This window comes from Sitophilus oryzae, unplaced genomic scaffold (genome assembly GCF_002938485.1).
Source record: "Sitophilus oryzae breed Bouriz unplaced genomic scaffold, Soryzae_2.0 scaffold_151_pilon_pilon, whole genome shotgun sequence".
Taxonomy (NCBI): domain Eukaryota; kingdom Metazoa; phylum Arthropoda; class Insecta; order Coleoptera; family Curculionidae; genus Sitophilus; species Sitophilus oryzae.
Window position 1 is genome coordinate 382,811 of NW_022146192.1, and position 22,974 is coordinate 405,784.

At 32.9% G+C, this 22,974-nt stretch overlaps 1 protein-coding gene across 1 annotated transcript; it reads left to right on the plus strand.

The window, feature by feature from the left end:
• The first annotated feature begins 315 nt into the window (after positions 1-315).
• Positions 316-9,409, plus strand: LOC115878626. The gene is made up of 5 exons (XM_030895172.1): positions 316-367; positions 5,587-5,638; positions 6,102-7,194; positions 7,536-8,228; positions 9,401-9,409. The coding sequence occupies exons 1-5, from the start codon at positions 316-318 to the stop codon at positions 9,407-9,409; spliced, it is 1,899 nt and encodes a 632-aa protein (XP_030751032.1).
• Positions 9,410-22,974: the final 13,565 nt, after the last annotated feature.

Genomic DNA, 22,974 nt, shown 5'->3' on the forward strand with positions numbered 1-22,974 from the left:
AGTATCTGCAGTAAACCATAATACCAGAATTAGTTATTTAGACCGTTCATAATTGCAACTAATTGCAGCTAAGGGACTCTCTTGGGATTGCTTTGTTGGTAAGTACATACTGCAATAAATGCTAGGATAACTTCAATTGTTAAGCAACAATAAATAAACCAATTCTGATAATCTATCTATACGCTTCCAATAATACTGTATATCTACTGTATCTACTAGTTATTATTAATTAATTGGAGAAACGTTATATCTGGATAAAAGCTGGAAGGGAAGACACTTGTACTTGCTAAAGAGAAAAACTATTTAGGAATCATTATGGACTCGAAGCTTTCATGGAAAAGGAACACGGAGGAAAAGGGTGATAAAGGTAATAAATGCATTCGTATGTATGCATGTAAAAATCTATTTGGAAAGAGATGGGGTCTGCAACCGTACGGTTGTAGTGTACGGTTGCAGACCCCACCAACCCATCAGTGTATAATTACACTGGCTGTACACTGCTATAGTTTAGACCAAGTGAGAACTAGCGTGACCTACTAGTGACCTAAGTGACCTGAGCACTATCCATCACTTATAGAGCACTAGTATGGTGGGAAGCGGTACTTAAAGAGACAATAGAAATGATAATAATATAAAGATATAATGTAAAAAAGTCTCACAAAAGTACAGCGATTAGCAGCTCTATGTACAACTGGAGCCAGGAACAACACAGCGCAAGCTGCGCTAGAAGCAATTCTGGACTTGCAGTCAATCGAGTGGCTCGTGAAGAATCTGAAATGAATGAAGATTAAGGGAATCCAATGTGTGGAACCAGACCAACTACGGTCACTCGAGGATATTGCCAGTGATAGGGAAAATCATGGGGACTACGAGTCTACATCTGCTAGACCAGAAAACGGACTATAATATGCTCACCAAACATGCTTTTGGAGAAAAGATAAGGATTCGCATCCCAACAAGAGAAGAATGGGAAAGCAACCGAGTAATGAACGCTCAAGAGATAGCAGTCTACACAGATGCTTCCGCCACTTCAGGGGGCACAGGTATAGGCATCTTCTCAGAGGAACTAGACATCCGACGATCTTTAAGGAGGCTATCGGATGGCTGTAATGTTCTACAAGCAGAGGTTTACGCCATAAAGGAAGCGGCTAGTTGTATATGAGAGAAAATTGCTGATAGACCAATAGGGGATATAGTGATATACTCTGACAGCTTGGTCGCTTTAAGAAGCATCACCATGCAATCAGTGAGAACGAAAACTGTGATGGAATGCCGAGAAACACTGTCCTGTCTTTTTGGGGGTGCCAGGCCGCAGCAATGTGGTGGACAATCAGAAAGCAGACAGACTCGCCAAAGACGGGGCCAGGGGAGAGGCCGTGGCAGATGACCCACCACTTGTGACGATCTACACACTGAAGGAAGCTATAGGAACTACCATCAAAACCAAGTAGCAAGAGACGTGACAACATCGTGAGGACTGCGCTACAGCTCGAAGACTGTACTCTGCCAGTGGTAGGTAGCAAAAAGACAAAACAACTACTAAAGCACAAAAAGGACCTAGTACGCATAATTGTAGGTGTCGTCACTGGAAACAGTCCCACGGGGGTAAACCTCGTGAGATGGAAAGTTTCCGACCACGACTACTGCAGAGAATGCGGAGAGGAAGAAGAAACCATAGAGCACCTGCTGTACCACTGTCCGACACTGGAATACCGACTAGAGGAAGCAGCAGAAGCCAACATCAGCGACATCAGGAACTTTGCAAAGAGCTGGAAGTGCTTTAACGCAAAGAAAGAATGAGGGGAAGGTTTGGTACAACAATAACAGGGGTATCGCAATGGGCCCAAGGTCTCCGAGTGAGGGATCAAACATGATCTCAAACCCCAGCAACCTAACCTAACCTACATCTGGATAAAACAGCTTTTTAAATAAAAACATATTAATAGATTTGAAAGTATACATATAGGATAATTCATAAATGCGTTGATTGTATGTTAAATTACTTTTGCAATTAATATATGTCCAACTATTTTGAAAACTGTACTGTTTTTTAGTATGTCTAAACAACTTTACAGCAAAGATTCTTATTTTTTTATTGAGAATGAAATTAATAAAACACAAATTATGATTTGCATTTAAGTTATAAAAGTATTTTTATGAACACTGCGTAACAATAAAAAATGAGGAGATGCATTTTTTCTCTATTCTTAAGTCTTCATCAACTTCATTTTATAAAAAAAATTGACAAAATGTTTGTCTTTCTTGACATCAAATTAAAATTAGTTAAAAAATAATTAAACTATGGTATGGTGTTTTATCAAAAATAACTTTTTTATTTCTTTTTGTTTGTTTATCAATACTGGCTTTTTAGGCACAAAGGCATCAACATTATTTTAGAGTACCTATTCTCGACAAAAAATGGCCAATGGCAAAAGGCGAATCATATATTCATGTATTATGATAAGAGTTATAGTATTCCATACATAGTACCAGCCCACCAGGGTAAAATATTTAACTAAAAAAGGAGCGAACACTCCACTAAGTGGACCAGAACCGTTCTGCTTCCCAAGTGGAAACTAACTTAAAGCGCAACTCAAGAACCTGGAAGACTCCGCCCGTAACCTGGAATGAGAATCCTCCAACGGTAGAAACTCGAAGACATTTCTCAGAACTTACGACCGATAAAAATCAAAGATTTTCCTTCACTTAAGTAAGAACAATTTTCGAATTGTCACGGAATTTTTCACAGGACTCAAATACTTCAGTATATTGAAGCTAAGAAACAACGGCAAATGCATATTCTGTGAGGGAAATGGGGAAACACCAGAATATCTCATCACTGAGTGCACCGAGATGACAACCATTCGTGCCATAAACTTTGGTACGACTGACAATGGAGATTGAGAACTAATCTCTATAAAACCGTCTCAGATACTGGCTTTTGTCAAAGCCCTGAGAATGTATGATGAATTATAAATCGCTGCAACTAAAAAAGGGTGACCAAATAGATCTGTAAGGCCGCGGTGTTTACCTTTCTCATACATTCTGCATTCCATCCATAAAGTAAAATCCATACATAAAACATACATAAACATAAATTAAAATTATATTAAAATCAGACAGCTTTTTAAATACAAGCATATTAATTGATTATAAATTATACAGGGTAATTCATGAATGAGTTTATTGTATATTAAATTACCTTTGCAATTACAAAATATACAAATATTTTGAAATCTATAATGTATTAATACACTTCAACGACTTTATAGTTTTCAAAATATTTATCAATTTAACAACTACACCAATGATTCTCTTATTTCTTAGTGCGAATGAAGGTAAAATAGAATACAAATTATGATTTGCATTTAACTAATAAAACTATTTTTAGGAACACTCGGTAATACTTAAAAATTGGTCAAGTGCGAGTCGGACTCGCGCACGAAGGGTTCCATTCGTTATCTATAAAACATTAGACACTATATTATTATAAACTTTTTTTCCGATTTAGCTGAAATTTTGAATGCGCGTATAAGTAATTTAAAAAAAAATGAAGAAACACATTACTAAAAATTGTATTAATGAATAATAAATATGTAAAAAGTAAAAATAGATACGTAAAAATATTACAGTTGAGGGTTGGAACCTTTGGTGTTACACAGCAAAATAAAATTACACTAAATCACCACAATACACCGAAACACTATACCAAACAGTACAATACACCAAAAAACTATGATCAGTTTATAATCATCTGCTGATGATGCTAACATGGTTAGCGAAACGCGCGTCCAGTGTAAAAGTAAAAGTGTTTTGGTGTATTGTGGTGATTTAGTGTAATTTTATTTTGCTGTAAAAATATGTAAAAATTAAAAAAAAAACGATTAAAAAAAGTCGCCTTGACTAGGATTCGAACCTGCCTTACTACGGCTCCAACGTCATAGCAGCATAAAGGATGCTTCACGCTATACCGTAACGGGTCCGAGCCGTGCGTCGGTGAAGACACGGCCAAACAATGTAAAGTGTTCTTTACACATATACATTCATGCCAGGCCGAGCACGATCCGAGCTTCGCCGGAACTCGTCCGTGCCCCGTCCTAGAAATGTCGGCGTACATTTTTTTCTCGGCTCCGCTCCGTTCCCGCCACGTTACGGAAAGCATGAATTTACTTTTCCTGGTGCCCCGACTGCAATCTGCAGTCATGATATAAACAAAGTACACTTTTTATCATGTGTGTAGTAAGTATTAGTGAATCTTACAGCAGTATTTGACGACAGGGTATGCGTAAAACTGGACAATGAAAGGATGTAATGAACAAGATATATACTTCATCTTTTCCTTTGAGCAGGTGTTTCCCTTGCAGGTGTTCTTTATTCATCAACTTCAATTGGTATCAATTCCAACTGCGAGAACTTTGGCATTGTTCGTATTAAATCTTCGTTTGTCTATGGGGCTGTGTTTTCTAATATACTCGGAACTAATACGAACCCCGTTATCAACTCGGTGTTGCATATACAGAAGGATCGGACGTGGCTTGGTGTCTACTTCACGGAACGTGCCCGGCTCGGGCACGGTGACAGAGGGCACCACCTTTGTGACAGACGGACGGACAGCAAAGTCTTAGTAATAGGGTTCCCGTTTTTACCCTTTGGGTACGGAACCCTAAAAATGAAGATGAAGCCTGTTCTCCTTATTTCTCAATTTAAACATTTTTCAATTCCAAAATAACAACTGTCATTCGTGACATAAAATTGAAAATAGTTAAAAAATAATTAAACTATGGTAGGTGTTTGAGTACATATAAAACAATTAAATACAATTTAACGTAAATTATTAAAATGAGATGATCTAGAGCATTACTTTCTTAGAGAATTTAAAGTAAGCGTGTTGCCATCTAGTTCCAAAAATCGGAAATACCAACAGCTTAAGAATATTTTAATCGAATTGTGCTCAGCAACGCTTTAACCTTATAATTTCAAACTTATTCTAAATATATTTTCAGTAGATCAATCGAAGTAACAAGTACCAGTTCCACATGAGACACTCCATACATTTTTTATCAAAAGAAAAAATAATATTATAAAATTTCTGTTTTTTCATCACTTTATTCCGTGCTAAAATAATAATTTTATCAAAACTGGCAACTGAAAAAAATGAATACCTTGAATAGATTGACCATTATTTTGCTTTTAAAAGTTTTTTTAATGGATTTTTAGACACGTGCTTCGTTTAAAAGCATTCATGAAATATTGAAATGCAAAATCTATTACAGAGTGATACGATATAAATCGATTTCAATTAAATATGAAATTCTGTTTTTCAATTTTAATATTTTTTCTTTTGCACTACTTTTATAATAGGTGTAATATAATATAGGGTAACGGGTACAGTGGTTGGCCAGGCGATAGTGATTGGCCACTTAGAATAAAATTAACTTTTTTAAGAAACTGGAGAAAAATTCAGAAGTAATTTCAATTTTAGTAAATCATGGCAACAGTGTGTAAACAAATCTATATTTTGAATGTGTCATCCCAGCAGTAGCAAATGCAAAATTGGCGGTTCAATATAACGTTGTATTTTTCTAGAGAATTCGATGCTATTCTTAGTGATTGCATGGTGTGTAGGGATCTTGCAAAGGTATGTATTTATTGAGTATAATTTATTATTCATTTATTGTATATGGTTTTTGCTTTTAGGATATGCTTTAGTAGTTTATTTTTAACTCTTTTAATGTCAGGTTAATGAAATTTACCCCAAATTTTTAACTGGCCAATAACCCTAACGAATAAATTGGACTAGCAACAGTTATTGGCCACCTGGCTAATGACTGTGCCTAGCTTCAAAAAAATAATATTTAGGAAATCGTTATTTTTATCAAGTTTAAATCCTTATTTTTAGAATTGTTTAAGCAGGTTGGCTGAAAATGTCTATTTAACAATTATTGGCCATGGCCAATCATTATAGCTTTAAGGTGGCCAATAACTATACCTACCATACCAAGAATAAAATTATTTAATATAATTAAAGAAAACATTTAATTTTTATAATAAATGTATGCACGACCGTTATATAATTACCCTTTTACTTTACTCATTTTTAGCCATGCCGAAAGTTGCAAAATCCGAGATTTACGAAAAAAAAAATACGACGAGGGAGACATTACCAAAGCTTTGCAAGCAATTGCTGAAGGATCAAGCGAAAGGAAAGCAGCGGTGCAATTTCGTGTTCCTAGATCAACTCTGCAATTTCGATCGAGTGGAAAATTTAATAACAAAACGACGCCTGGTCCAGCTCCAGTGCTCTCCCATGAAGAGGAAAATATTGTTAAGGACTGGATTAAAACAAGCCAAACAAAAGGTTTCCCACTGCATGTAGAAGATGTTCAGCTTAGCGTCAAGCAGTTCTTGGACGAAAATCCACGACCAAATGTACCTTTTCTTGGAAACAAACCAGGAAGAGGTTGGTTTAGAGCATTTCTTAGAAGACATCCAGATATTACATTAAGAACCCCCGAAGCTATTACAGCAGCTAGTTCCAATGTTTCCGAAAGTGATATACGCAAATGGTTTACCGACATTGAAACCTACTTGGTTGAGAAAGGATACGATAGCATTTTACAAGACCCATCCCGAGTATTCAACGGAGATGAAACTTGTTTTCTGCTATGTCCGCAAAATAAGCGTGTTTTAGCTGCTAGGGGCTCAAGAAATGTGTATCAAATAGAACATAATTCTAAATTTAGTTTAACTGTTATGTTTACCTTTTCGGCAGCAGGTGAAGTAACTCCACCAATGATCATTTTTCCTTATAAAAGAATACCTGCACAAGTATCTAATTCTGTTCCTGGAGAATGGGGTGTAGGGTGTAGCGATAATGGGTGGATGAAAAATGAAAACTTTTATGAATACATCGGGAATGTCCTCTATAAATCTTTAGTGGAAAAAGGCACTACGTTTCCAATAATTTTGTTTGTCGATGGTCACGTAACGCATCTTACATACCAAACTAGCCAACTTTGTTCCAGACTGGGTATTATTCTTATCGCATTATATCCAAATTCCACTAGAATCATGCAACCGGCAGATGTATCGGCATTTAAACCGTTAAAAGTTTATTGGAGTAAAGCAGTGCAAAAATTCCATAGAGATTATCCAAAGAGCGTAGTAACAAAAGAAAATTTTGCTCCTATAAAGGTGATGTTATCAAAAATGGATTTAGGGCATGTGGTCTTTTCCCTTGGAACGCCGATGCAATAGATTTTTCTAAATGTACAGGAAAACAGAAAAATATCAAAATTAATAAACTAGATCAATTAGAGCTAACGTCAATAACATTTACAGAATTTTCTTCAGTTGTTGGTTCAGAAAAAATTAAATTATTACAGAATTTTGACCTAGAAGAAAATCCCACTGAAGAACTTCGAACGCTTTTTAACATATACAATATTTTTATAGAAAAAGGAAAAACCGAAACAAAAAATAAAAATAATCAAGAAATAATAATCCCTAATACACTTGAAGAAAATTTAAATCAGATTATTAAACTTGAGGACATTCCCATAGTTTTAGAAGAAGAACTGAATGGAAAAATAGTTCCGAATGTCGTAATGGATGTAATTCCATCTAGTACAAGTAATATAAGTAGCATCGATAATTTAGACGTTATTGCAGATACTGAAAAACCAACATGTTCGTTCGAATTAAGTGAAGCAAATACATCCTTAAGCAAATATTTTTTCTGGCCAAAGACGCCAGAAAGGAAGGGCAAGAGACAAAATGAAAAACTTCCATTTGTTTTAACATCAACGGTTCGAAAAAATGTCGAAAAGGCAAAAATAGAAAGAAAAGAGTATGAACTGAAGGAAAAGACGAGGCGGAAGGAAGAACGCATAAAAAAACAGAATCTAAAAAAAGAGTCTAAAGAAAACATGATTAAAAAGACAACTATGAAAAAAAAATCCAAAATAGTAAAAAAAGATAAAAACGTTAACAAACCATTTCTGGAAGAAAATATCACTAATAATAACTTTGTTGAAGAACAGAATAAAATTGATTCATGTTCATCAAGTCAAATTCCAGTTATATTAAAAAACCTGGATTCAAAAGGAAAGATTAAGGAAAATTCCATAAATCCTATAAAAGAAACTCTTACAAAAAACAGGGTAAGGATACATTTGCCGGAAAATAGCTCTTCAGCTAAAAAAAAGAAAAGTTCAGAAGGCCTGAAGGTAATTCATCCCATAGGTTCCAGCTCTTCTAAACAAAATTGTTTAACAGCAAATATGTCCACCATATGCTCTTCACTAACACCGATAGTGCCTTATACCGAAAATGACTCTTCACCTATAAGCTATTTTCATATGCCTGATTCCACTAAAAGAAAATTATTTGCAGAGGAAAATCCTAAAAAAATAAAGGTAATTTCCGATGTATGCATTAAATCTCCGAATATTCCTAATTACTTTATTAATGCAAGGGTTTGTACAGGTTTATGTTACTGCTGTTTGTTTAATATAACTGTAAAAAACGATGGTATACGTTGTTATAGTTGTACTCGAGTATTCCACTACATTTGTCTTAAAAAATGTTCTGATCGTCCATTAATTTCTGATAAGTTTATATGTACAAAATGTCTAAGTGAGAAGGAAGTTTATATTATTTAGTACCAGTACCAGTAGCCTGTAAGTAACTATAGGTACTCTTACTGATATGTCCTTTTGTGATGTTCAAAGATATTTTTGTTTATTTTAGAGATTTTTTATTATTTAATACTAGTAGTCTGTGAGTAACTAGCCTAGTATTAGTTAAACGCAAATCTTTTCTACGATTTAAGTACCTTATATGCATTTAGATATACGTATTTACCTGGTGGCCAATATCTATGATCTCAGTGGCCAATTACTAAAAATAATGGCCAATGACTGTGTATTTGGTAAACTTTCCAGTTTTCTTTTAATAACGTTTTTTAAAATAATGTTTTACCTATTTTTTTTTATTTCTACTTGTACCTTAATAAGTGAGGCATATTGTAAAACAAATAAAGTTTGAATTTTTTAAGATGAAGATTTATTTTAAACTATTAATCAAACAAGCATTGCTTAAGTGGCCAATGACTGTACCCGTTACCCTACACCTATTTTACATTTTAAATAAATTGAAATAAATTCTTAATTAACATTAATAAACATTCGTAAATTAGAGAATCATAATTCTGGAGCTAGTTGATTAAATTAGTATCGTCTCTTTGTAATGTTTATTCGTACACATGACTTAATCACGAGGGGTTGTTGGAATTACATTGGAAGTGACACCCCTCGTTTAATCCTAATCCATTTTGTGGCCTGTTATTATTTACACCTCACTTCAGTATAACAGATAACTTGATATTTATAATTTACAGTGCAAGTAAACTTTAGTTTAGCTAATTTAAATTATTAATTAACTACAGTTCAGATAGCTTTTGATATTGTAACAGATTGTTTTCCTTTCCGTCAAATTGTATCTTGTGAGTGTTTTGGATAGGACGCTTTTAGTAGCGATGGGAACTATCGAATGAATTAGACTATCGAATGGTTAATGAATGAATGATTTCAACTATCGAATGGTTTTATTCGAATAAAATCATTCATTCATTTGTAAACTAAAGCATATGTGGCAACCTCGCCGTGCGACTAAATGGTTATCGTTGAGCCACGACTATCGAATGCTTTTGATAAATGAAATTTATTATTCGTTTGGATTTTGTATGCGTCAGTGCATTATTGGTTCTTCTAAATTTTTATAACTTCGCCGTATAAATACTGTGCTATTTTTGCGTTTATTAAAATAGTTAAAATACTGAAATAGTAGTTATTTTTTAATTTTATTTATTGACGATTGTGCATGTGCAGGTGGTCAAAATTTTTCCGATAATTTGTGTGGTTTTCCGTAGTCCGATCTTTCAATTATTTCATTTTATATGGTATATGGTCTATTTTTTAATGGGAAATTTTGAGAAGTAGCAATTTTTAAGAGAGATGAGATGAACTTACAATTAATTTTAAAATACATATTTGTATTTTAGATGTTTTAATAATACCTATGAATTAGTTGGAACTTAATAATTATATTTAAGTAATGTGGTTAAATAAATGGTTATCGAACTCAAACTATGGGGTGAGAAAATTAAAATGAAAATTTTACACGTGCCAATTTAAAAAAAAGTTAACGATGTTTGTATTTTGTTTATGCTAATTCTCTTACATGTAGTTTTTTGCGAACAAATATTTCATTTATTTTTTAAAGTAAATGCCAGTAAAAGTAAATATAATTTTTAAATAGTAATATAAAGCACCTAATATAAATAATTTTGATTTCTAATTTTTTATTTATATTTTCCTTCCATTACACCGCTTGCTTAGAAAATTAATAAATGTTTATATTTCATGATTTTAAAATTTGTTGTTAATATAACAAATTAGTTCTGTAATTATTATTATTTAATAAACCAACGTTGCCAAAAAAAATTAGAGACTATATTATTTTTAAATAGGATCTAATATAAATAATTTTGACATCTAATTTGTTGTTTATATTTTGTTACTGCTTAAAAAAAAATATTTATATTAAATGATTTTAAATTTTGTTGTTAATAGGTATAACAAATTATTACTGTTATTATTATTTATTAAACCAGTCTCTGCTTAAAAACATTAAAAATAATTTTCCTACATCCAAAATAACAAGTATTATTGCAGTGTAATAACAGAATATTAATAAAAAATGCAGAATATATAGACATACTATCCCTAACTAACTAAAGCCAAACAATAATATTCTTTGCTAATATCAACTAATACAAAAATATGGCAACAGCGCCCTTCATAATGTATTTTCTGTGTAAATACTAGCACCTCAATAAAAAAATAATGTGTCCTTATCTATATATGACTCCGCAAAAATCAAAGATGCCGGCTTCTTTCATAGCATTGCCACCGACCGCTTTCTCGGAAAAAAACCTACGTCGCCGGGCGACAACTAAAATTCAGTTAATATTTTATTATAATCGATCCTGACGAATAAATGAATTTCATAAATGAATGAATTTTATAAATGAATGAATTTTATAAATGAATGAATTTTATAAATGAATGAATTTTATAAATGAATGGTTTTTGCTGCCGAATTACTAGAATACAATATTTCAAGGCAGATGACGGATCTATTCGATAATTTTTATTCGAATAGTTTTCAACGAATGTTTTCTTACTAACTATCGAATTATTCGAATGAATTGCAACTATCGAATGTTTCGATAGTATTCATTCGATAGTTCCCACTACTAGCTTTTAGTAAAGAAAATTGCATTTCTAACTAATTCCAACCAAACCAAATACCATGTGAATGCGATAAATTTTACATTGGTGAAACATTTAGACCCTTAAATATTAGAATTAAAGAACATAAAGATTATTTAAGAAAGGGAGATTTTCACAAATCTAAGATATGTCAGCATGCATGGGTCACAGGGCACAGAGTAGATTTTGATAACGCCAAAATTATAATGAAAGAAGCGATAGCCTCTAAAAGAAAAATAAAAGAGGCTTCTTTAATACAATCTAATAAAAATAAATGAATTGCTCATGCATCTGTAGATGTTAGTATTGTAGTAATCGCTTCTTTGATTTGAAAGAACATAACATAAATAGACATAACATACGTAAAATTTAAAACTAATCATATATATTATATCACGAGACCTATAAATTTAATCGATTAAACTATTCAAATATATTTTGTGCGTGATTTTGCTTGGAAAATAGTTGAATGGCACAATAATTCTAGAATTATTGTGCATGAAACTATTTCCTAAAAAGCAAAATCATGCAAAAAATTATTTGGGTAGTTTAATCAATTAAATTTATAGGTTGAGTGATATACGGCTAAATTATTTCCTGAATGACTTAGAATGAAGCGAATGACTTAGGATGAAGCAAATAACTATAAGAATTTTATTAAATATTAATTATTTATTTCAAAATGACGTCTCGTAAGTAATGTTTGTGCTTCTGCTACCTTGGTTACGCATCCCAACAATGCATTGAGGACCGTTTCGCATGTCAACATATCAAATTCTGACGTATTTTTCTCCACTTATTTGTTCAAAATAATATCGAATAAGAGGTTTTCACAGATTAAAATCGTTATTAAGTCATACATATGAGTTGTAAATCAATGTTTTTAAATGAACTGTTGCCAAAATCTCTTAGAATTAGTGATAAACGACAAAAAGAAAACCCAAAATTAAGCCGAAAAAATAATCACGGTTAAACTGGCCTTGGGATTTAATCACTTATCTAAACAAAATTTATTCGAAAAATTAGATTAGTTGATTGGTCCATTTCACGATGGGAGAAATAATCATACAGAAAGTTTGGGGCTTTTTGGTTTTACCTTATTAAGTAATTGTTATCAGGTAGTAATTGTTAATTTTGATGTTTAACTTGATATAATGTCATTTTAACAGAACGTCAACGGTTTCTTGTAGACGTATCTGCTTTAAAAAAACTAAAGTGTTCTCATAATAGTTTGAATTTAAATATTTTAAATAGTTTTTTTCTTTATTCTTGGTATTTTTTTTGCTTCTGACGACGGAAAGATATAGACTTTCCGAAACGTTAAGCATTTTTTCTTTGTTAGGCAAATTTGTATAACTGTAAACATAACTTCTGACAAGCAGCGTCCGTTTAGGTTTAACGCAGAAGTGTTTACAAAAAATAACTATTTTATTTTGTAGATTTTCTTGCAGTGCAGTGGCGAAATACCCATATAGGATTTTTTTGGAGTAATGTTTTGTTGTTTTAATCTGTCAAGATTTCTTCCTCCTGTATAATCCAGTTAATTGCCTTTCATATATTTTATACTTTCAAACATAGCATAAGCTACGTAAACTTGGAAATATAATGTGAAACAGGAATAAAGTCTACGTAATATAAAACTGAAAAATAACAATTTTTGAAATGAATTTTCATCTCGACTACTAAATCTGCCCGTACGGATTTTAACTTGCAATTTACTGCATATTAACTTTAAATCTATAAAATTTGTAATAAAACCTTTCCGACATATTCTAGAAATTGTAATGTTGGTTATAAAATGCGTTTCGAAATATTCTATTACCCACGAGAATTCATTTCGGAAGCTACAATTTCACTGCGGTTTTCATACAACAAAGGAATTAGATTTAGGCTAAAATTCATTGATTTGTGAAATGTAAAATGAACTTCGTTTCGCTTTTATGTTTATTTTGAAATGATTGAATTCCAATATTAGCTACATTGTGGTGTTTAAATTGTTTTTTTTTCTTAACTAAAAACAAAAAATATATACAAAAATTCTACTTTGTTTCGTAGCTACAGGGTGTTAAAGTCTTAATATTTTTTCGATTTATTATAATTTTCTTCCAAGTACTTTTAGCGTTTCAAATGAAATTTTGAGAGTAAAAGTTATTATAAATAAAACATATCTTAATGCTAAAAAAGTGTTGACAAATTCACCAGGGATGTGCATATGGGTTATCACTAGAATATTTTTCTAAAAGAGGCACGTACGCTAATGACTTTTTCTCTCGTTAGCGAAATAGAATAAGCAGTTTAATGCCGATTAAAAGTTGTCTCTTGATATTTTGTCGATTTCGAATTCCTTGATGATTTTTCCTTGACGCAATTTTATTAATTTGCCTTGATCCAAGTCTAATAGCAACCTTTAAAAAAATTAATATCATTAACTTGCGAAAGTTTTAAATATATGCTCATTGATTCCTCATCATAAAATATGAAAAAAAGTTCCTATAAACATGGGTATGGAAATGCATAGTTTTAGAGTTACGGGATGTTAAAACTTTTGAAAATTACGTTTTATATAATTATCTTAAATTCCATTATTTTTTTATTTGAAATTGCTGTAGGTTGTACTAATAGTAATAATATTTAATAATAAATTAGGTAAAACAACCCAGATGCACGTCTCTGGTGAATTTAACATCATACATGGTGGATTCTCTAATAAAATTGACAATTCCCTCTTAGAAATTGTGTTCAATTAGTAGTTCGTTCCATTCGGATAATTAAAAAAATCGTCCAAACATTCGCCATCCTAAACTGCCCAAACATTTACCAACCAACAACTGTCTTGGTGCCAGTAGTTAGACCTACTGTTAATATCCAAGACACTTTCGTTGCTATATGAAAAGTGACCTGAACAACGTAAACTTAATAATATAATAATAAATAACACAAACAAGAGGCAAAACACGAAAACAAGTGAAATCAAAGACGAATTTGGATTAATAACTAAATGACGTTAGTATGAGAATAAATCCTAGTTTTCGGCCATATACGAAATTGAGGCATATTCTGTTAAAAGCTAAATGCGGCACAAAATTCCTAAAAATTTAAATAAAATTATTGATTGTCCGACTTTCGGGCATTTTAATCTAACAACTAGCAACATAAAATTAACCAAGAAAATCGTAAAAACATATGAATGGACGATAATGTTAAATAAACACGTTTTTTGACGAGACACAAATTTATGACGTCATTTTTTATCAGAAAACATCCGATATCTGGATGCATGAAAACTAAACTTAAACGTTTTGATATTTTCACGTTTACAATTTACCTCTTTTTGTTTTCTAGCTTACTCCTATAATTTTTAGACCTGAGAATCCTGGGCGGCAGCCTAACACGAATTGTTTTCTTAATATCTCCTGTTAGAGAGAAGATAGAAAGTTGCGGTTTGCGCTAATATTTTGGAAATTGTATGCTCTATTAAATTCTGCAAAAAGAAACATAACCTACTACTTAATTTTTTTATGCAAAAGCGTAATACCCGTTATGATGTCAAACAGCGCCTTCTAGATACCACGAAAAAGTCTATGGAAATAAAATTTATACTGGAGATTATTAAGACTATAAAGTTCTTTTAAACGAGCCCTAGTGTGTTTAAATCGGCTAAAATAAACCAGAGTTATGCTTGTTTTAATAAAATCAAGTTTAACCTTCCCCCACCACTTTATTTTACGAGATAGAGCAAAATACGCTATACCAAACAATTATTACTAATTTCCCATTGATTACAACAGCAATATTTAAAATACCTCTTCACCTGTATATTTTTGAGAAAAATACGAAGGGAGTATCTAAATATGTGAGGGAGGCCACACCATAATTGGAAATGGTTGAATGAGCTGAAAATAATGATGACTTAATATTTCAATGACTAAAGAATATAAGGACATGTAACGCCCCTATACGGGCTGCAGCAAAATTTGTGACCTTAGAGACCTTTCTTTTGGTGGCAAACAATGAGTCATCATTTGGTCACCAGCGACAATTTTAGCGATTTTTAATAGTTTGTGTGTAGTAAACTTTGTATAAATTTTATTACAATGGTGATTAGTTGTTCAGCTTTCAAGTGTAAAAGCAGCAGCGATAAGAAAGAGCCAGGAGTTACGTTTTTTTAGGTAAATAAACAGTCCACTCCAACTTTTTAGCGTTTTCTTATTGAATTCGATAATTATTCTTCAATTTCAATTAACATCTATATGTACTTGATATGTGCTATACGTCGATACTAGTTTTGTACCTTTTGTTAACATTTTAATACGTTTTTTTCGTAATTAATTAGGATGATACACCATAGGCGTAGTCAAAACAATTATCAAAAAATATAAATATTGCTTCAAACAGCTAGGTTAAGAAAAATATGTGCTACGGCACTGTTTGGTGACATCGTCACAATTTGCTCTCGGGCGTTATTTGTCCTTGGATTCTTTAGTCATTGTAATATTTATTTACATAACCTATACAAGAAACGTTCAAAGCATTCCGCCGCAAGTGGGATTAAATAGTAGGATGGTGGTGAAATACTAAAAAATAAAGTTTTGAAATTTAAAATGGATATTTCCTTGTATACCGACCTGGTCATTTGATTACTGTGTATAGGATTTTAACGTGTAAGACAGAGAATAATATAAATGACCGGTTGACAGACAAAGAGACAGCATCAAAAGGGGCCGGCGAGGAGCCGGTGCGACCGATACAGTGTTGCCGGTTTTTACGGGTGTGGGCAAGGTAAAGCATAAGCATGGTGGGAGAACGCTTTGAGAGGGGCGGTGCTTTATGTTAAGTTTCGTATTCACTATCCGAAAGAACAAAGGAATGAAATTCGGTATATTTGGACAGCAAACCGAATGCATGCGGTCGTTCGCCATTCGGTTCGCTCCATCATCCGTTTCCAGTCGGTATATCAGAGACGTTCGCAAACGAATGAAAATTATAGAACCGCGCGAACAAGACTGGACGTTAGCTCGTTGGATAGTGATAGTAGCATTCGTTCGTTCGGTTAGTGAATACACACCTTTATGTAGATAAAAGGGTGGGGAAAGGAAATAGATCACCTGAGATCCAAACTATTTTTGCATCATTCTTTTCGCCTAGCTGTTTCGGTATGTACGTTAAGTGTTTCAAAAATGGCTATTTATACGACCGAAGAGAAGGTGCATATCGTTAAATTGTTTTACATTTCGTCAAGTGTGGAAGAGGTCATTGGGCGTTTTGTGTCCACCTTTCAAAATCGCCCTGTGCCTTGTGCCACAACTGTACGCAACATTGTCCATAAATTTGAGCAAACAGGCTGCATTGCGGCGTGCAGAAATTGTGACAATAAGGAAGGCGCAGAGAAGGTGATTCCAGACAAGGAAATTAATATTTGTGCCGCGGTCGAAAATAAGCACCTTAGTATGGCACTGCGGACACAATATCCACAAAAACTAAATGTTTGGGCTGGCATGCTGCAAAATCATATCATTGGGCCTTTTTTTATTTATGGTATGTTAACAGCTGCCAAATATTTGGATATGCTACAAAACCAAATTGTACCAGCATCAGCAGTTCGAAATTTGCCAATCAATTTTGAGGAAGTGTGGTTTCAGCAGGATGGCTGTCCTGCGCATAACGCGCGGAACGTAAATTTGTTCCTTCAAACCACATTTCCCAATCGGCTAATTTCCACACAAGGCACAATTAATTGGCCACCACGTTCTCCTGATTTGTCGCCCAATGACTTCTTTCTGTGGGGATATGTAAAAAATTCCATTTATGGCCCTAACCATGAACGACCCATGAATATTGACGAGCTGCGATTAAAAATCGTTCAGTCGTTAGAAAATATCCCCGCTGTTATGTTAGCTAAAGTTAGGTCAGAGTTTTATAACCGTCTTAGCTATTGCGAAGCACAACAGGGAGGTATTTTTGAACCTTTGATTTAATTTTTTATAATTATTTTGCTAATTGTCCATTTTTAAAGTTGATTTTTAGTCATTTTTTTAATGCTTGTTTTAACTTATGCTGAAACAGCAACAAAAACATGAGCAGTGTAAATACAACCGGACGTTTAATTATTTTTATTGTTAAAAGATTAAACGTCTCGAGATGTTTGGATAACCTTCAAAATCGTAAATATATTGTAGAATGATGTACACCCAACCCCTTTCAAAATCCGACTGATTTGATAAATGTGTCAAAGTATGTCTACCGTTCTAGGACTTCGATACTGTCAGTGTTGCCAGATGAAGTTTTGAAAATTTCCTGAAGCCTGGTTGGCACGGTCAATCAACCAACAAAAAATATTCTTTTAAAATATTTATCTGATGATACTTTTAGAAATGCCAAGTTTGAGAAAACAAATTAAATACACACACTAAATTGTGTCCAAAAATATGCTTTCTAAAAAGGTATTTCCTGGATAGAAACCTTAATGTTAGGGAATATTTCCTAGACCTGGCATCTATGGCCATATTCTTTCCCACCACTTGATTTGTCTTAGCTGATTGGTCTCACCCCGCCTCTCGAAATGTGGAAGCCATGCATATCTCTTCGCACGTGTCTCTTGAGTCATAGGCGTACTAATATTTTATTTTCATTTAGATTTAGTATTACAGCCAATTTTAGTTTAAAAGTTTTGCTTATGAATTCTGTAAAATTTAATTTATTAGAATTTTAATAATAATCTTCTTATGACAGCTGACAATGTTTAAGATGCGAACAGTGGAACAACGCCTTCATCACGCTGCTTCTTAAGCCCCATACATACTCAATATAAAAAAAACTCATCGACATGATCAAAAAGTTTTATGATCAAGCGGGTTTTGTATCATAAATAAAAACAGATAAACAATTTTTATGTAAAACGACCTTTAAAATTAACATTATAAACATTATATAACTATTAAGTGGCATCTTATTTATGATTCTAATTGTGCTACACTTTAAGGGGTGTGAAATAAATTACTTATTTATAATAATACTGAATTTATGCGGGGTGGTATAACTAGTGTTATAACGGTTGTAGCTATAGTATTACGGGCAACCAACGGTCCAGCTACGTCGAAACACCGGTTCCCATTAGAACACGGAAGTTAAGCGACGTAAGGCGATACTAGTGGATAGACGGGTGACCAGTTCGAAACTCTGTATCGTGCTGTTGTCCAATAAAGGCAAAAGTGTAAAAGGTTCGAGGCCGGATGAGATCGGATATCTCGTAAGTAAGAGTCGATTTAGACAAAGTAGGCCCCGTCCAAATTAGCCCTGGCAGCAAAAAGGAAACGTCAACTTCAAATCTTTTACTTTAGTTTATAGTATTACATTATAACATTATCATGTCATAATATTATGAAATAATATTTCCTACTACCAATTTTTTTAATATTGGTACAGCAAACTTATCAGTATAAAGTTTTACTTATCTTTATCCTTTTTATTGTTATTTATAATTCTGAATACGAGGATAAGAAATTTTAGTTTTCAGTACGCCTATGACCGAAAGCGAACGTCTACCTCCCGCTTCATCAGCGGCCATAATTGGATGGAATCAGGGATGAGTAAATATAAAGGACCCTAAAATTAATAAATTTTGCTCGTCTGCTGCAACACGTAAGAAATATTTGTTGATGGATCAGTATGACAGAGAAGTAATAAAAATGCCGTTTTTATGAATAACAAAATGGTATTTGAACATCATATTATAATCATATTGAGTTGACAATAGATTAATTTATCAGCTATCCGCAGAAAATTGACAATAATAATAAAAACATGACACATTAATATAATTCCAAATTAAAAATCGATAAGAGTTCTCATTCATAATAGTAATATAGATATATTTCAAAGAACTTTATTTAAAATTAACTTTTTTAATTTTGTACTAGTGTATAGCACTTGGTGGTATAACTTAACAAAATAATATCAATCATTAAATAAAGCATAAACGAACCAATAAATAAACAAAAAGGTTAATTTATTTAATAAAACGTACAACGTACGGCTTTGTATGCCGATTGTCGTGTGTATGAAGAATAAAGTCAACGTTTGTTCAGTACAATACGATATACTGAAAGAGAAAAGACTATAAAATACGGGAGAAAAATGAGAAGTTTATTACCTATCCACTTAATCCCGATCGGTCGACAATAGAATTTGTGATATTTACAACATTATGTAATTAATTGATTATCGGTCCTATTATGTAACTGAGGATGTACGTAACTACGTAATAGAGCATATTTTTTGGTTAGTTTATTTAATGAAGCATACACACGGCTTTGGTTGCTGATTCTCGTGTGTCAACGTGTTCAGTACAATACGATATATTGAGAGAGATGCTGATGCTCTATTACGTACACACGTACATCCCTAGTTGCATAATAAGACAGATAATCTATTAATTCGAAACGTACTAAAAGCGCAAATTCTGTTGTCGAACAATGTAATCAGCATGATTACAGATTAAATAATTATGGAGGTGCATATGAAACATTAAACGATTCATCGTTGTGTTAAGTTATACCACGTAATTTAATAAAAAGATCAATCGTTTAATGTCTCACTTCACACTGGCTCACTCCATTATTATTTAATACTGATTAGAATGGTCGACAATAGAATTTGCACTATTTACTACGTAATACAGTATATTTTTTGGTTAGTTTATTTAATGATATAACCGATAATGTACACACGGCTTTGGGTGCCGATTGTCGTGCACAGAGTCTATAGACTCTGTGTTTGTATAAATGAACAAAGAGAAAAGAGCAAGAATTTTCCCCAGCGTATGAAGTTGAGCTCCGGATTAAGTGGATAGGTAATAATTTTCTCTCCCCGACTTACAAGATTGCCATAGCGATTCACTTCTAGACATGTAGGTAAATGATGACTAAAATAAACGACCCAAGATTTTCTCTTGCCGACCAGTATATTATCGTAGTCTTAAAGAAATTAGAATAAAATAAAGTATGTTAAATTTCTGATTATGATTAAGTGGATAGGTAATAATTTTCTCTCCCGACTTACAAGATTGCCATAGCGATTCACTTCTAGACATGTAGGTAAATGATGACTAAAATAAACGACCCAAGATTTTCTCTTGCCGACCAGTATATTATCGTAGTCCTAAAGAAATTAGAATAAAATAAACTATGTTAAAAATGTTCATGTATACTACTGAAATGAAGATAATATATCTAAGCTAAATGTAATCTATTACTGTTGTAGTAAAATGAGTAACTAATTGTCGAAAATCCAGATCCAACCCTAGATGCCACATTTTTTTGAAACGTCTACTTATGCGGTTTGAAATTTTGATGCAAAATCTGGCAATACCGCTCAGAAGAAATGTACCCACCCATGCCCACCCAACTTTTTTCTCTTTTTAATACATTTGATTTGCCATTAAGCTGCCTACATCACTGTCTTACACGTTAAAATCCTATACACAGAGTTGACCTGTCCCGATCTGTATATGAAATATTTGGTCGTAATTGCTTTTTAGTAAAACTTTGAGGTTTAATTAATCCAGTCACAAATGTTGCTCACATAAAGCTGCTGAGAGAAAACTTTTCCCATGAATTAAATTTCAAAGCAAAACCGGTTGAATTATGCAAAAGTTACCAATTTGTTTGACAAAACAAATCTGCGAGTCAATATAAATATAAAGTCGAAGTATAATTAAAGATTATTTGCTTAATGCAGGAACGGGTTTCGGTTATTTAGGAATAACAGGTAAAAGTTAATATTTTGGAAGTTACTTAAACAGGTCTTATATTGAAAATTCACCTGAAATATACATCTAGTTAGCCACAGGTAAACAGACTCTCGTAAAGGGCCGCTTACTCTCTCAGTTGCTTTGTGCAAACTAGTTTGCACAAACCAAACTGCACCAATAAATCGTAAATTCGCAACCTCATTAGCATATTTGGAAAAAAGCATTTTTTAGTTTTTTACGAATAATTTGATACCAGACACTTGGTATTTCGAGTCAAGTGGTCGTTATGAATCGCATGTTACAATTTCAAATAAACCATATGCGAAAATGTCAAAAGTTGACATATGATATGTCATTCTATTCAGAGTGTCATTTTTGGTTTGGATTAAATTAAGAAACGTTAAAAAAGAAACGGGAAGTAAAAAACTAATATAGAAATATCATATGAATTCTAAACCAAGCATAAACAAACAAATTATTATTTTTGTATTATTTATCTAATTATTCATTATTCATCTTATTTTGTTAGATGTTAGAGTTATTGGGATCAATCATAAAACATCATTTCTTGGACTTGATTTTCTTTGTCCGTTTCTACGTCAGGTATCTTTAGGTGTTGAATTAACTCTTAGATCCCAGTTGGTAATGCGGGTTGGGTACGCAAGATAGGTCGCAATTCGTTTTGTTGATAACCGTTTCGTTAATAAATTAATATAATCATACATATAGCATGCAAAAAATAAATATCAGTCATATAAACACGCGGTATTCCACATCTCGACCGGGCTATTATAGTACGAGAGCTAGCAACGTCGGAAAAACAAGTATTTTAAGACGTCTGGCTCTTTGATATAAGTATCTTTTACTATGCTCTCTAGAACAGCATGTGGCCCGTCTGGCTGCCGGTAAAGGTTGCGTTCCCTACTGCGCATTGAAAGAAGATCCTATATTTTTATTAGTCCGTTAAATTCTAGTATTGAATATAAACTGACCGAGTCTCCATAGCTCAGTGCGTAGAGTTTCCGACTACGAACCGAGGAGTCAAAGTTCGAATCCGGGTCAGGGCAAAAACTTTTTCATTTTATTTTCGTTTATACTCTGATAGAGTATTAAATATTCTTTTTTTTTTGAATCACCAGAATTATTTAATACTTTATTATCAGAATATAAGCGAAAATAAAATAAAAAAAGTCTTTGCCCTGACCCAGATTCGAACTCTGAATCGTCGCGTCGGTTCGTAGTCGGAAACTCTACGCACTCCGCTATGAACTAAATTAAAAAAAATATAGGATCTTCTTCCGATGCGCAGTAGTGAACGTAACGGGTATCGGCAGCCAGACGGGCGGCATGCTGTTCCAGAGAGCATAGTAAAAGATATATCAAAGAGCCAGACGTCTTAAAATACTTTCTCGAAAACGTTGCTAGCTCTTAGACTATTAGTTTGTGCAGTTCAAAAATATGGTTTGAATAAAATTTGTTTCGTCTTCATTGTTAACGGAACACTAATTGAGCAACTTTAAACATTACCATAGTTTTAGATAGTTTGACATTTGTTGGTTAACATTTAACGACACAATTTGTTTATCGAATGCGTATTTAATTGTGAGTTTATAAAAGGTATAGGAGAGTCTAAACGGCCCTTTACACATGAAAATAACAAAACAAACATGTACTTATCGGAATAAAACTGATAATTAAACAGTCAGTTCAGTTCAGTTCCCGGGAGAACTCTGCCTCCCAGCCACTGATATTCGATTCAACATGTAAAATAAAATAAAAGTTATATAATATGAGCTTATAGCAATAATTAAAACGAAACTACCAATTTGCCTTTAGTATTAAATCAGGGACATGTAAGTGAAATATTCAAAATGGTTCCAGCAAAAGCTT

What these genes read in the sequence shown, in the direction of transcription:
- LOC115878626 (XM_030895172.1), top strand. Translation starts at nt 316, where the DNA reads ATGGACTCGAAGCTTTCATGGAAAAGGAACACGGAGGAAAAGGGTGAT. An exon ending in TGTGTAGGGATCTTGCAAAG is followed by an intron (nt 5,639 to 6,101) that starts GTATGTATTTAT and finishes ACTCATTTTTAG; the next exon opens with CCATGCCGAAAGTTGCAAAA. An exon ending in AAAATTTTGCTCCTATAAAG is followed by an intron (nt 7,195 to 7,535) that starts GTGATGTTATCA and finishes AATTTAAATCAG; the next exon opens with ATTATTAAACTTGAGGACAT.